Raw genomic sequence first — 17,003 nt, 5'->3', positions numbered from 1 at the left:
CTACAGTCATAGGGACTGTGAGCATATGCTATCTCTTAAAAACCCAAACAAAACTAGTGCTTTTTGCTTCAGTATCTGTGCAAACACCCAACCCAAATATTATCAGTCAAAGGTTTAGCTCTTTCAATAAATAACAGGAAACACCTGAATGCGGTTGGGAAACCTCTGACCATCATCATCTTGGAAAGATGATAGGCACTATTTGTTTTCAAGTTTACACCTTTGAAAGGTAAAGTGTGTTTCATAAGCACGATAATACCTTAGTACACTCTAATATGTGTACATGCATGTCTTGGATACGCAGTTTCAGGGAATGAGTGGTTTATACTGCAGTTGAAACAAAACTTTTTTTTTCAAATGCCTCTCTGATTTGTGTCACTACACTCACATGAGCATTTAAAAAAAAAGATGTGAGAGACAGTGAGACAGAGATGATTGTCAGAATCTAATTTGCCTTCACATTTGAAATACACTTATATTTTCATAAAGGGGATACGTCCATACTGCAAATTTATATATTTATGATTTAGCAGAAACAACCAAAATGTTACAGAAACATACCATAGAGTGGGCCAGCAACTAAGGTGTTTTAAAATAACTTTTTGTCCTGAATAGAATTTTTCTAAGTCCCACTTTTGGCTGTACAACTGATTTGAAGAGAAATCCAGTTCTTGCTTCCTGTGTGGCTTTGTTTCTTAGTTCACATAGTAAAGCCAATAGACAATATTGAAGAAGGAAAAAACAACAGGGAAGAATATGCGCGACCATCTATCTATGGCATTTACATCAGTCAAGTCAGGGATAGTAATTTTCAGTTGAGATGCACGTCTCCGTAGCCTACTTTTCTTCTGTGCCACATGCCTCTCCAGGGCATTGCGACCAAAGCTGTGTCTGGGTAAGCCAGCTTTCCGGTACTGGATGCTTGAAGTGTCATAGGCCAGCATCGTGCTCCTAGGGTCCCCAAGCCCCATCACAGCCTCAGAGGCAGCCATCTCATTTTTAATTTCAAGAGTGCTCAACAAAATATTTTCATGCGGATCCATCTGTAAGAAACAAGAAGGCAGATTTAACAAAGTAAGAAAGGAAGCCCATTCAGTTGCAAACTGAAGCCATGCTGACAAGGGCCAGATCCAAAACTACTGATTCTTTGGATGCCAGCCTGTCTGAAAGGCTTTAAGCAAAGCTGTGACTAATCATTATTGTTTATCTATAAACTCAAGGAGCAATTAGGCTGAAAATATATAATAGAATAGATGGTGTCTCCCTAGATACCACATTTAGTGAGTAGAAACAATACTTGGAAATGGTGTATATTATCAGTTCCTGAATGTGGAATTCTGCTATTGGTTATGATATCTGGAGCTATTATTGTGCTTTTCAGGGATTTTGGAAGGCAATCAAATGGAAAAGCGTCTGCTTTTTACTTTGGTTTGTTCTGTTTCTCTCAAATGAAAGGTTCTGACAAAAGCTTTATGTATTCACAAAGTCTTCTGCCTCAATATAAAGAACTCCTAAGCAATTCATGGGAGAATAGCCAGTCCCCATATTCCAAACAGGACTGTTAGTTGCTTGGGAAAGATGCTGATAGTATAATCTAAACTATGTAGAATCCCTGTTCCCCAGCGCTAATGTGCTACAGAAGTGCAGTGTGCAAAACACTGGAATAGCAGAAGTCTACAATTTCGAGCAAGGAAAAATATATAATGTTCAGACTGTAATCACATCAAATGTACTTCAAACAGCTGTTTCAATGGGTAGCTTTGATTACTATATATGTTTTTAATGCATTTCAGAGAGAAGAAAATAATGCAGATTTGTAAATAAAACTTAGAAAGTTAAGAGGACTTCGAAGATGAACTAAATTCTATTCCTTCCTAGGCAGTCTGGAATTAGATTTAAAGTATGATTGGTGAACTTCAAATTAATCCATTTAGTTATCTTGGAAATTCTAATTCACCTCAGCTTCTCTTCTACATATGTATTTTGAATTGTGTAAGAATAGAATCATAGAGCATAACAATGTTTTGAAAAGCAATAATGGGCAATTAGTGTCTAAATAACTACAAAGACTTGAATTATGGCAGTGCAGATACATTCAGCATCTAATAAGAAATGGAACTGTCCCAGAGCTCCTTTAAAAATAATTGATCTACATTAACCGTTTATTGTGTATTCAATATATACAATTATTACTAAAAGTGCACAAATAGTGACTTTTGTGGATTTCTATCCAACAACATGGCATTAATCTCTTCTGTAACATTTCACACGGCATGATGAGTTGAAAATATTAACTTCTTAAGAGGATCTATTGCACACCATTACGGATTGGAAATACAGTAATTCACGAAAGTACATTGGACCTACTGAAACACTGCCATTTGAGTGATTACATCTGCTCAAGTGATGCATTCTGAATTGCCATCATTGAGATGCCAGATTTCCACCTCTCCCCCCCACACTTTTTTCTCAATCTGCGAGTTTGCACACCTCTAAATTTCTTTCAATTTTAGTTTTAGATTAAATGTAGTGATTCACTGTGAGACAGCCAACATCACCTATTTTTGTTTGCTTCCAATTAAAACTATATAAAATCTTTGAAATCTCAAGCTTGCTAGGGAAATAAACTGTTTTTGAGAAACTCTATAAAAATTGAAAAGTTGGCCTGAAACTCAAGACAAACTCCTTTAAGGACTTCCCAACACGATTTTAAACATGGTGGGGAAATATTGCATTCTAGCCAGGAAGGACATCAAATCAATTTTCATCTGCATTAAACAGGATTAAGTTAAAAAAATGTGTTATGTTACTGCAGTACAAATAAAAGGAAGCAAATGGAAAAGTCATCAAATCAAATAGATATCAAAAACTTCTCAAGAGAGCTTGTGATTGTTATTTATTTATTTCTGTACTGAGTACAGTTATTTAGAAAATTCTGAAGAGATTTCTGGGGTAAATCAAAATTGGCTGTCATTTTTGTCATAAGATCTCAAAAAAAACATAAAGGACTTCCAGTACCCTGAACTTAAGAATGTTCAAAAGAAAGTAGTTAAATTATCTTACAAGAGGAATGCAAAGCCACTTAGAAACTACAGTGTCCATATGGTTTCACAATTTTTTTTACCAAGAGAAGAGAAATTAGTCCCAATTAACACAAGGGGAAATTTGACATAACATCTAGTGCAGTGATTTTAACTGAAAGCCTAGAGATTGGGTTACATAAATCTCAGTGTTGTGCACTGTAAGATACTGTGTTTGGAAAAACTTTGGCATCGACATATTTGCTCACATCTGAAATGTTCTTGGGCTGAATCTATTCTAAACATTTCATTCTTTTGATCCATAATATCAGAAATTTGAATGCCCTTTACACGCTCATGCTCTTTCTGTGTAACACAAGAAAAGTTTAGTCTGACAGAATTTGATATAGACATATTTTAGTATACTGGTTGTATCATTCTTTCAGCTGACTTTTTGGTTTGAATCATTTGACATTGGATTTTACATTTAAAATCAGTGAAGTAAAAAATGTACTGAATATATGTTTCTAACAGAGAAAATTGCTGCAGCTATCTAGTAATTTTGGCAGCAGTTAGTAACACTAGTGATGACGGGCAGAAAGAAGATTCAGCAATATTCTAAGACTATCTTCTAGGGCAAAGTGTCTTCTGCACATATCACATTAATATAAGAGTTGGAACAAAGCATTGCTCAATGTTTCAAGAATTTTTCATAAGAAATAATTCAAAATACAGCAAAAATTAGGGATGGGCGAACCATCACGTGTTAGAACAGCCGTGTAAACACCACAAACTTCAGGTGCTTCTCTAGCCCTAATCTGACCTTTCTGAACCTGAAACAGTAGATAGATTGAGAGCTACAAGAACTGCATTTTTCATGGTATTTTGAATTCCCAATCAGAACTCCCAGTTCCAATCCAGAAGTACAAGTGAGTGTGAAAATAAAACAATACCAATAACAAGAAAAATTAACCTAAATTTTCAACCTCTGACAACAGGTTCCTTGTCAGATTAGAGAGCTGGGAGTGTTGCTTGCACCAAGCAGGTTCGCCCAACTCTAAATAAAACATGCTTTTGTGACTAACAGCACCGCCCATTCTAAAGGATCCCAAAGCGCTTTACAAGCATTAGAAAGAAGAACCACTTCACTTCTCAGTGAAGCGCAATCACCTGTGAGGTAAAAGGTTGGGTCTGACAATGCAGAATCATACACTATATTTTAGTTGAGGAAATGGAGAATGCCATAGCCAATTGAAACTATGGGGTGGGTGAGTGGTGGTGGGGAATGTTAGGTAAACAGAATAGTTACAAAAATTGATATTTGGCCACATGCTTGGTGTTGAGATGACCACTCTATAAAAAAAAGTGCCATGGGATCTTTAATGACCATTAAGTGGTAAGGATCTGAATCTTAAGTCTCTGAGGATAAAACATTAGAAAACAATGAAAGATACCTTTGTTGAATACATTTCTGGACAATGATATGTGCCAATTATTCTTCTGTCCTGTAAGTTAATAAAATCAAGACCAGTTTCCTTAGAGATAAGGCAGCTATTATCTTTCATTTAAAATTAAAGCACTCTAGGGTATTAATAGGACAACTTGTTAAAAGATACAGGGACCTCTAAGCCAACAATTATTAAAAGTACATTCTGGCTTCAGAGGTGCTATTACTGCCTTGCCCTGCTACTCAAGGTAACATAACTTTACAATGTAAATGTATTTTTTCCAACTGGTCACTGTGACCAAGGAAGATATGATGATATGAAAATAATTGTTAAAATTATTCTGGGGGAAACGTAAGTGTAAAAAGTGATTTCAAAAGGAGGTGGAAGAAGGTTAGAAAGATCTCCTGGTGCTGAAAGATTGTTCAACCATAGAACTAGACTCTTCATGGTGAACAGGAGAGTTCAAACTTAAAGGACAAATTCCCAAGGGCAAAGAAGAATGGGAAGATGCAAAGATGAAGAAAAAGCAGAAGCAAGGGCTATGGAGATAAAAAGAAAAAAAAGGTGAACACAGAAGTGGAGAAGAAATGACCAAAGCTCAGCAACCATGCAAGAGAATGTATTTTTATTTAAAAAATAAAAGTAAAAAAATAATAATCTTAAAGGTGGATGAAAAAATATGATATAAATGATATTCACTTATAGGTTCGGGTCAACCAGTGGAAAAGTTGATTCCAGAACCTTGGAAGTGGCCATGAACGTTTTTATGGCCTCAAAGGGAATACTGAGGAAAATGTAGAAATGTTACCATTATATATTATTCTTGCAATCTAGAAACTCCAAAATGATGGCTATCTTGAGGAATTCCTCTTATGCTAATATATCAGCAACTATAAGATACAAGGAAATCGCAACTCGCAATTATACATGCAGATAGACATAAGTACATTAGGAATCCTCCAAGTGTGATCACATTTCTGAGACCATTAACATATAGTAAACCAGCACCTGGATGATAAAATTGTGTTGATATGCTAAACAGCTTACCAGTAGGAGATAAATGTGCATTGATAAATAAAAAACATATAGCATTTACTCATTTGCTTTCTCATATTCTCATCATCAGACAGCAAATTTCCAACTTCAAAAACTTTCAGAATCAAAACTATTGTAAATTATATAGAAATATCCTTTTGCTAGGTAATGTTGCCATTAATCAGTAGAAAATTATAAGTTGAATTAGTGAAGAACAGAAGTAGCTAATTCACTATGAAAGTTAACACTGAATATTAAGGTTCAGTATTTATAGATCCAGTCAATCAATATTCTTAAGAAATGAAAACACAAATAAATACCTCTTTAACACTGAAAGCCTAACAGACAAGAAAATATTACAGGTCTAGATATATAATTTGATTTGGCAGAGATAAAAATCTTGTATTATACACAGGATAGTTTCCCACCTCTTGGAATCAGAGCTTTTCTTTGAAAACCACTGGCATCCCATTCCTGACTAGTCTCAATAGCTCCGACAATATTTGGTGCAAGTACAAAATGCACCGTGTAGAAAATTCAGTAAGGTAATGCTATCTGAACTAATACAGCAGAAATGCCTAATAATTCAAAACATCAGTATATGAAACAATGCCCTTAAGAATGTAACAAACACTGCATTTCCATTGTCTATGCAAGATGTAAAACTATTGCCAGGACTGTTTATGAAACCACAGTAGCAAGCATTCACTCAATTTATGTTATGCTCCTAGGATATGAGTCAGGTTGTAAAGTATGCAGTTAGAGGACAGTAAAATTAGGTTGACTCATAATTTCAGCTTACTTCGGTTTCAGATAAAAGAAAAAAACAACAACAGATAAATACTGCAAATTCAACTGTGAATTTTCTTTTGGTTCTCAAACTTTAAGCCTAAAACTTTAAGCAAGGCCAAAAAGGCCAATTAGAATTTAGGGTAAAAAAAACTCAGTAAACATGTAAAATCTGGACGCAGAGCTTTAAATAGTTCTCTAATGACTTATAATTCTAAGTTTCTAAGCATCTAGTGTTACTCCCAAACATATGTAATTTCTTGATCATTACCATTAGTAACATATCAGTAAATTAGTTGTAAGTACTGTAGAACTCTGGAGAAATAGTTGAAAACATATGCTTCCTTTTGGCATCCATCCATTCAAGATTCTATACTTGAGATACACCATAATAGGTGCTCAAAGAAAATGAAAGAATTATCTGCGACTTGGCATTTGAATCAAAATTGTGAAACAGAACTTGTGCAAACTACTGCACCGATTGACACATTCTGAACCAAAATCCAGCAAGACAAATAGGCAAAAGCAGGAGGAAGATAGTGAGAGATGGAAAAACAGCCTGCTGCTGTCCTGTCCTGAACTTGAAGCTCACGCTAAGATCTTGTAAAACACTGCAAAAGCTTCTTTGGTCTTACGGTTATGGTCTTATTTTTACCTATTTATTTTTCAGTAAAGCGCCTTAGCAAAATCAAGACAGATAAACCAAGACTGCAATATGATTCTGTAGAAAAGTTTCTTCCTCTATCCCAGTTCTCGCCAAGGTAATTCATGCCAATGCAATCTTTAGTGGAAGGAATGCATTACGTAAGGTCTGGATGTTGCACATACGAGTAAAGCTCACATAGACGACATTTAAAAGTAGCTGCCATCACCCCTTTGAGAAACTTCAGGTTCAGATCTCATTTTTGAAAACCATCAAAACCATCATTCAGATCAATTTCTTAATTCTGATTGCATCTTAAAAACGAAACTCTTCTACAAACCAACAACAAAACCCTACTGTATAGTAAAGACAGGCATTTTGAGGAAAAAATATTTTTGAAATACTGGGTGAAAAATCTTTAGGAGGTGCTCCAAATGTTCTAATGCAGTATTTTTTTAATTTTTATTTTTACTATTGTTGAAAAAATTGTTTCAGTCTAAGTGATCTTACAGCCTAAACAACCACAGGAAGAGGTAAAGCTTCATAATTAACAGCTACAAATAGTCTATATAGATGGGCAGAAATTACAGAAGAGGAATTTGAGATGTCTTTCAGTTCAGCATACTATCATTCTGCTTATAAATATTTCTGATACAACTTCTACATTGTTTGAAATTTATTTCCCGTAAAATAGTCATAATGAAATCTTGTGATTTGTAGAAAGAAATCAGATGATCATTTCAGTCAATATCAATACAGCAAAGGTAGGAGGAGCTGACAAACACCTACCATCTTCATTACAGTAAGATCTTCACCACTTGTCACACTTACATAACATAATTCAGTGATGTGAAAATTCATGAGCACAACTAGGTAACATCTCCTAGCACATAACATTTAGTACACCCATCATAAACAGTTAATTTTCTTCTTTTTTTTCTTTTTCTCAATGAAAGTGACTGATTTATGGCCATTCAACTAAACTTTGTCAAACTGCTCAGAACTGATCTGCTTTGGGAAAATCATTTTCTCCAGATTAAGCAGCCAGACATCCATTCCAGTCTGCACCTATATACCTTTCTTCTACTTCACTATACATCATCTTATCTTACCATTTGCCTTTTTTATGGAGTTCTTATTTGCCTGCAATCTGAATTATTAATTATTATTACATTAATGGATAAACTGATTCTTTTTTTTCCCAATCAAAAGTGCATTTAATTCAGGATTGCTGTTGGATGATTAGATGTACTATAAAGGCAAAGGAAACAACTTGCTTTAAACAAATGGAATGTAAAAGCGACATTCTCATGTTAATTAACCATGGCGTTCAAAGGAGATTGGCTGCAGAAAGAAACCCTCATGCAGTCGACTTGACCTTTATTCAGATGTCATGTCGAATATCGCTACAGATCACGGAAATGTATCACCTTCTGACCGCTTCTGCAAAGTACTGCAGGCTAAAACTGGGACTGCCTCAAATTTCACTGCAGTCATCCCCCCCCCAGTTTCAACCACACAAGAACAGGCTGGCTGAGCACCCTGCATGTTGCTAGTTGTTTCATTTGCAGTTATTCCTTGATAATGCTAGAATGTAAAATGAGGAAAAAGTCTGAGCTTCTATGGTCCATTCCCAATTTTACTGCATGCCTTTCAATAAGCCAGGTAAGGAATATCTTCTGTGCCTGACTCAAGAGTCAGCCCTCATGCTGCTTTATATGTACTTTAAGTAAAAGGAGAACTCCTTGGAGGAGAAAGAATACTTTCACTGAAATCTGGACAGTGGTAGCACTAGCTCCAGTGATACACAGAAGTGAGGATGTGAGATTTTGAACTGAAATTTTCAGGCCTTCATGTTGCCATGGCATTTTAACATCCTGTTCAGTTCGATAACTGAGTGTGCACATCAGTGTTTCAAAATACTTCTTAAAAAAAAAAAAAAAAAAAAAAAAAAAAAAAAGGCAAGCTTTTTCTGTATTATCTTCTTACTCACATACACCAGAAACACCCTAATGATTTGGGCCAGATGTGTATTTACTTGATACTTTCAGCTAGAAATGAACAAATATCGCTGTAAACTGAGAAGGCTGGAGGGATTCCTGCATTAAAACAGAGCGCAAATAAAAGCATTGGCCAGCATCAGCCAAGTCTAATCTAATGAGCATTGCTCTGAAGATCTATTATCTCAGGTTTACAGCCATATTAGCGCATCTTTACACCTTAGTCCAAAAACTGAGAAGAGTCTGTAACGTACCAAAAGCTATCAAAAGTTGGCCTGCAAAGGCTCATCTGTAGATATCTGTGGATTTACACTGTCTGATGTATGATTTTGTTGTTCTTAAACTACGATAATGCAGTGGACTCCTCTGAAAACGAAAAACCTGATAACAATTTAGTTATTCTGACTAAACTTGGTCAGATTTTGTTGATCAAGGAGATGTGGGGAAAAATCTCAATTAGGAGCTGATGCAAATTGAAGGGGAAGAAAGTTTCCACGTTAAGTGTAGTTGAGGGGCAGGCTAAGCTTTCACTTGCTCTGCTTTAGCAATTATGCTAATTTGGATATAAAAAACTGTGTCAGGAGAGGAATGAACAGCAAAGATACCTGTTTGTCTAAATACACAAATCCCTAAACCCCACATTCATTCTTCTAGAGATTACTTTAATTCTGATTCAAATCTACTAATGTTGTGATTCAAACTTGTTAATATTCTGTTTAAAATAATTTAAAAATCATATTTAAGTTCCATGTTTTCTACTCAGTACCCAGTTTTCTGACAGAAAAAGATCATTAGTCTGATGATTTCTGTTGGTTGTGACTTGACCCTGGGTAACAGCAACACAGTGCAACTTTCAGGCATGCTGACCTCAAATATCTTATGTAACAAAGACTACTGCGTAAAGCACCTTTGTTTTAAAAATACAAGCAGTATATTGTCTCATTGTGTCCACAATAAAAATACACAAATTTACCTAAATATGCAGCAGTAAATGTCAGCTGACATTTAAGACAACTGACAAAATAACTCTATGCAGTCTGTTCTAAAAGTAATGCCTCGTTTATTTTCACGGCAACTACAAGGGAAACAAAGCATGACACCACCATTTGATAGAGCAAATTCCTAGCTACCACACATTATTTTTTCAACACAATCACCAGCACTAGCTGCGCATTTTCACCAGAGATGAACAAGAGCCTGCATGCCACGCCTGCAAAACTCTGCATCAATGGAGGTGACCAACTGTTTCACAGCTGCTATGATGGCACTGTTGCTAGGAGCATGTTGCCTACACAGTCCATCATTCATCAGCCCAAACAGATGGAAGTCAGAAGGCACGAAATCCAGTCTATACAGTGAGTGAATGCACTCCAAGGTCTTCAAACTGGTATGAGGCCAGGCATTAATGTGCTGCAAGAGAAAGGCTGTCTTCTTCTCTGGCCTGACTCTTAAAAGTTTGAGTATTCAGCTTAGTCAGCATCATGATGCAGTGGTCAGAGTTGATGGTTTGTCTGAGTTCTTGGAAATACAGATGAATCAACCTTTTCCTACCACAAAAGACAGCACACATCACTTTAACTGCTGAGGCCTGTGTTTTGAACTTTTTCTTCGATGAGGAATTCACACATCGCCACTCCATGGACTGCCATGTTGACTCCAGCTCACAGTGGTGATACCATGTTCTGTCACCACTAATGATGTGACCCACTAAACTGTGATCTTTGGGCTCCTATTCATTCAGTAAGTCCTGGCAATGTGCAACTGTTTCCAACATGTTGAAGCTGATATTCAACTCTGTACACAGTTGCCACGTTATAATCTGTCAGTTGGTGTCAATGAGCTGGTTGAGATACACTTCATTTTGTGGTATCATTTTGTGGCTGTCCAGAACTTGATTTTCACATTGCAGTTGCCACTAAAATGCACTACCTACCACCTCACTGTGCTTACATCAACTGTATGGTCTCCATAAACATTCAGCAAGTGTCAAGTGAATGTCAACAGGTGCCATTTTTTCCATACAGAGGAACTCAATGACACACCTTTGCTTCATACATACTTCCATGGCAGACAGCACTTTGTCAAACTGCCCTTCTGCTGCTATCTGTAGCACAGCAACAAAAAGTAACTGATTATTTGTGGGAACGTTCAAACTCTACTACCGCTCCACCGGCATCTGTCTCTGACATCACAGGCCAACATAATAACATACGAGGCATTACTTTCAGAGCAGATCTTCTATATGAACAGTTTATCTGAAGCGTTGCATAATTCATTGTCATATCTTCCTTCTTTTCCAGAGGGAAATTTTGTGTATTAATGCTTACAACAACGGCATGATTGCAGTATTAGAGGTAAAATTTTATTCATGTGAATTTTTCCACCACGTATTTCAGGTATATAGCCTGTACACACTTGTAGCAACTCTTTGCTTCAAGCTAGGCTGAAAACTTCAAAGTTTGAATTATTACTGCAATGTAAACATTGCTAAGCTGCATTCAATGATGTACTTACGTTATGCAGAACTCTTCTATGAAGTGGCAAATTGAATTACTTTGAATAAATATTACAAATTTTATATAAGAAATTTTAATTTACATTAGCCACTTTTCTAAACATAGTTAACCTAACTACAAAGAAAAATATGAATATAATTTAGAATAATTTAAACACAGCATGTATAACTCAGGTACAAATGAGGAAGATAGGAGTTGAAACGGAAGGCAAGATGCAACAAAACACTACTTGATTATGCCTTTGTTAGGTTATCTATCTGGATTAAAAAAATCCAAGTCCTATATCCTGTTTCTAGTTAGCATTCTGGTATCCTGGATATGTTTGAACACCAATGTCCAAAAAAAGATTCATAACGTGTTCTATACAGAGATGGAAGCCCTTCTTTAAAAACAAGAGCCATGATGAAGCAACTGACATCAGTACTTACAGCCAGAATGATCTCTCTGATGCCTGACACTCTTTCATTGTCTGCTGCTTTGGAGGAGAATGGTATACAGCTGCTATTCCATTACAATAAACCCTTGTCAAATGTACAGCTGGCAAGACTGTAAGCGCACTTCTTTACAGTGGAAGAAGACAGAAATCAGCTTTGCATTCAGCCAAGTAGGTTTTATCATGTTTTTTACAATGATAGTTCTGGTTTCCATTAAATTACTAGATAGCCATAAAGGAAGTTTTCTGACCTTTCCAGAATAATGGGTACACAGATTTAACTGATACCAAAAAGCATTTTCACCTTACTTACATCTCCACAGAAGTTGATTAATGTATGTAGTAGTCTGGATTAAATGGGTTGGATGAACAGCAACAGACAACAAATCCAAAAGATATAATGGTAGCAGCTTAGATGGGAATTTAGTAATGCAGAAAAATATACTTGAGAGTTGATCAAACTGTTAAGTCTAAGCAAGACACAGAAGAGAAGATGCATCCAACACATAAGTGTGATCACCAAGGCTATCCAAGCCACAGTTTCAAGACGGAAACTGATAAGCTAAAATTACTGGAAACGAAAGAGAAAAGTACAAAAAAATTAATGAAAAAAACCTGGACTTGGATTCTTAAAGAAACTTACAGGGAATAGATTAGACCTTAGAGAGTTTACCAAGAACCTTTTTCCTTTATCTATAATAGAAGAAATTAGACATATTTAGATATATTAAAATGGCTGTTGTGCAGGCTGTACATTTAGCTAATCATATTCTTGAAGATGAAATCAAACTTCAAAAAAGGAAAAAACAAGAAGGGTTGTATCACACTAACTTGTATAGCAGTTTAGCAGATGGAACCCTCATTACCACCTTTGACACACTGTCATAAAATAAAACAAGACACAGGTGTGTGTACAATCACCATAAAGAATACATCCCACTGAGTGACATTAATGAAGACTGATTATAATTTGGCCCTACATTTTTAAAAACATATCTGTTCAACGTCTGGAAGTACCACAGAGGATGTACCAGATTAGTGCACTGAACTTGAAGTAGACTTGGCATGAAATGTGCCTACAAAAGACCAAAAGAATGCCAATTACTGTTGACATTTCTACCAAAAATAGAAAAGTCTACTGAAAAAAAATTGTGAATAAAATATCTCAGAATAAAACAAAATACTCATGGATTACACTATACATATTCTGCACTATATTTATTATATGTATTATTCATCCTTTTATGTACAGTTTCAGTACTAAGCCCTTCAGAACAGAAAAGATATGTGAAGACTATAAAGAAAGTATAATACAGACTTTCACAAACCCATCCTTATTTCTTCAAAAGAGGTGAGGAAATTATGAGAATGGTAGTTTCAACAACAGGAAGATGTCTGGAGTAAGAAAAAAGCCAGTGTAATATAAATTTACCTTCAAGCAACAGGTAACTGCCTGTTGATAGAACAATTAGCCTTGACTAAAGCAAAAGATGATGAGAGTTAGAATAAAGGAATCAACTTCTGAATGTAGCTTGAGAAGTTTCAAGAGTGGAATGGCTATATACAGAGCCATTTTAACCTAAAGTCACAGAAAACTGAACATGCCCAATATGATCTAATGAGTCTCTGATAGCACATATGCTGGTATTTGAGTCTGTTTTCCTTGATTTTATTTCCTTTGAATTTCTCCATTACTTGAGTTTCAGAATGCAAGAGGTAAATCAAGATCTATGCTTAACCATAGAATCATAGAGCAACTTGTGTTGGAAGGACCTCAAGGATCACCCAGCTGCAACCACTCCGTACCTCAGGCAGGGCTGCCAACCAATAAATCAGGCACTAGACCAGGCTGCTCAACTCCTCATCCAACCTGCCCTTGAACACTACCAGGGATGGTGCATCCACAGCCTCTCTGGGCAGCCTGTACAGATTTGCTGTTGCATAATGTATACACAGAGATGGTGCATTGCATGTTCCAAAAACTATTCATCTGTTGTTTTTACAAAGTCTATGGTGAAGGTGGTAATAGAGATATATAAAAGTTTTCCTCCTGTTTTAAGGTTTCTTACCCTTTTCTCACATTGTCCCTGAAGCCACAGGCACAATTTCATAATATTCCATCTACTGATACATGAAGAATCTAGTAATATCACAAAAGAATACTCAAACTTCATAAAATTATTCCTTTGATGTTGCATCCTAATTAGAGATGGAATGTTCATTTGGTCCTTTTCCTAAATACTTGAGTTTTCATGGAAACTTGCATCTGAACAAATTTCTACAGTACTACCTCTCATGCACAAAAACTATTTTACAATATTTGGTCCCCTTTCAGAAAGAAAATATTCAGATACATTAAATATAAATATTTTTTTTATTGCTGATGGTCAATAAAGAGCAACTATCAATTCATCTCCTCCTCCCCAAAGCAGTCTATGTACAGTAGGACAAATTTCTACTCCTTTCTCCTCTCCTATTTGATTATCTATTACTCAAAGATTATTTACTCAAAGATATATAAGTATTGCAAACTTTATTAGCAGATCACTGTTACCCACATATTAAAGTAAAACTGCCACAGATTATGAACCATAATGAGCTGGTAAATTAACACAAAGGCTCAATTTCAAAAATATGAATAGTACGAAGTTTTTCCCAGTATATTCCCTATTAACTTTGTGAGCTAGTGAACTCCTGCAATGGACATCCAAATTATTTTACTCTGCTTATTGGATTGGATTAGTACTAGTTTGTGCCTTCCAATCGTAGTTTATGTTAAGTAATTTGCCAGTAGGCTTTGGTATTCTATTCTATGTCTGATAGACTTATCATATGAATAAGTATGTGGCAGAGAATATCACAAAAAAAAAAAAATACAAACAAAAAATAATGCTTAAATACACGCCTCACGAGGGGCTCTGTGACATGCTGGCACATATGGACCTTAGATTTCCATGGACGTTAGAGGAAAGGTCTAATTAATACAGATCAACTCTTATAAAATTAACTACTGGGCTTCCTTATTAGTTTTGATTGTTTAAAGGGAAACTGATCGTTAAAAATTACATACGAAAAAATGAAATAATTATTATTTATAAATATGAATGATTATTTATAAAATGAAATAATAATGAAAGAAAAAGACTACTTGGGGTTTAAAACAGTCTTCAAAAACATTGTAATGTTAAAAGAAGAATGAATTATTTATGGTATCAGACCATCAAAATTAATACAATCATTACACATTTGTCTAAATTCATTAAAACATTTATCCTAAATGAAAAGAAAAACTATTGAACAGGTGAGATTCCACATATGAAAATATAATCTTTTATCTTAAAAGCCAATAAAATTGTTATATACATTATAGAAACTATAGCTGTTATACGATATCAACATGTTTTTTGTACTTTCATCCTCTGTCCTTGGACATATTATGACAGTGCAGAAATTCTGAACAAACATGAGAAATTCCAGAGCTGTATGAAACTTATGTTTCCACTGACAAATAATCATTTTCTGATTTAGGTTATTATTATTATTTTTAATTCTGATTTTGTTTATTCTCCTTTGGAGTATAACGTTGAACACAGAACACAAAGTCTTCCAATTAAAAAAAAAATGAAGAGGGAGAATTTAACTTTAATTAACTTTCTAATTTTGCATGTGTGTGAAAGTTTATACATTTCACACTGAGTACATTTTAGCATTCTACCCAGAACTGCCCAGATCTGCCACAGTATGAAACTCATCCAAAATTGCCACAGTGAAAAATGACAAGTACTTTATGGTAAGTGCTTCATTTTCATTAAGCATAATGGACACGTTTTCTAAAAGTGTGCATCCTGGCAAACGTCCTTTCTGCCTCAATTCCCCCTCCCCAGGGGACCATTTTCAAATTCAGAATTAAGTGCACAGCAAGTTGATACTTTATTTCTGAGCGGCTTCTCATTTAGTCAACAACATTCTGGGCCACTTCATTTTGAAAATATGCAAACTTTCCAAGCTTTAAGCACTTCTGTAGAAAATATTTCTTATCCAGGACATTTAAAAGATTTATTCAAGTAGGTTAAATTTAAGTTTTATTTATCATGTTTCATACAGCTCTTACTAGAATATTAGCTATAGCCATCATTTTGGTTTTGCTCCTTCGCAAACAGATCAGAAATATTTAACCATACATTCCACTGAGAAAACATCTCACAGTAAAACTTATTTGAGCACATGCTTTAGAAAACAAACATTCAATTTTCCAGACTAGAGGGCAGTATTCAATGCTGAAGTGGCTAAGTTCATGACCCTGCAGAAAGCTAGGATCATAATAACCCCACTTTGCTTTCTACCAGAAATTACATTTAAAAGCTCTATCTGGCAGAAGTGCAAGTCTACTGTAGTCTTGGGGCAATGCTAAAACATATATCTATTTAAATTTACCTTATTGACATCCATTCGTAACTTCTCGTTGTTGGCACTGGCAGCTTTTTCTGCTGCTTTCTTTTGACGCTGAGGTCCCCTGCCAAAGAAGATGTAGTTGACCAAAGCATACTCTAGCAGAGCCATGAAAACGAAGACAAAACATCCCATAAGATACATGTCAATGGCTTTCACATATGGGATTTTGGGAAGAGTCTCTCGAAGATGAGTGTTAATTGTTGTCATGGTGAGGACAGTTGTGATTCCTGAAAAAAAAAAAATAATAATAATTATAAGCCTGCTGACTGAACTTATTTTAAATGTTCTAGCATTGTAGTTCAAAATAATCAACTGCTAGTGCTGGAAAGAAATTCTAGATTTGTGTTTTTTTCCAGGTAGAAAAAACAAACAGAAAACCTTGGTCTTCCTTAGTCTTAAATTTTTTTGTACAGCAAAGAAAATTACTAGTATCAAACAGTAGTTGGATTGTACAAGTATGCTTTTAACCAGCTGAACCATACCCTACTGGAACAGCCTCAGTTACAAATCACCAGCCTAGGGTCACTGTATCTTGCTTTCCTCCAGCATTTTCAATGCTGCCTGTAGACTACAATTCTTATCATAAAATACTAAAGGCCTGGCAAAACTCTGACAGTATTCCATAATGTTAAAATGACAAATTCTCAATTGTCCTTTGCAGCAATTT

General features: G+C 35.4%; 1 protein-coding gene across 3 annotated transcripts in view; it reads right to left on the bottom strand.

The window, feature by feature from the left end:
- Window positions 1-444: 444 nt before the first annotated feature.
- The window catches only part of GABRB2 (gamma-aminobutyric acid type A receptor subunit beta2), a 132,966-nt gene continuing 116,407 nt past the window's right edge, over window positions 445-17,003 (bottom strand). The window contains exons 8-10 of one of the 3 annotated variants that reach the window (XM_042880676.1): window positions 16,319-16,563; window positions 4,475-4,525; window positions 445-1,043 (exon numbers count right to left, since the gene is read on the bottom strand). In XM_042880676.1, the coding sequence (XP_042736610.1) occupies window positions 696-1,043; window positions 4,475-4,525; window positions 16,319-16,563 (644 nt within the window). In that variant the 3' untranslated portion in view covers window positions 445-695. Of the gene's footprint in view, window positions 1,046-4,474; window positions 4,526-16,314; window positions 16,564-17,003 lie in introns of all 3 variants that reach the window. The other 2 variants (XM_042880678.1, XM_042880677.1) reach the window with 2 other exon arrangements.

This window comes from Lagopus leucura, unplaced genomic scaffold (genome assembly GCF_019238085.1).
Source record: "Lagopus leucura isolate 7727_CA_CO unplaced genomic scaffold, USGS_WTPT01 Super-Scaffold_100027, whole genome shotgun sequence".
Lineage (NCBI taxonomy): Eukaryota > Metazoa > Chordata > Aves > Galliformes > Phasianidae > Lagopus > Lagopus leucura.
Note: the sequence above shows the minus strand (reverse complement) of the source record. Positions and strands in the feature narration are given on the sequence as shown.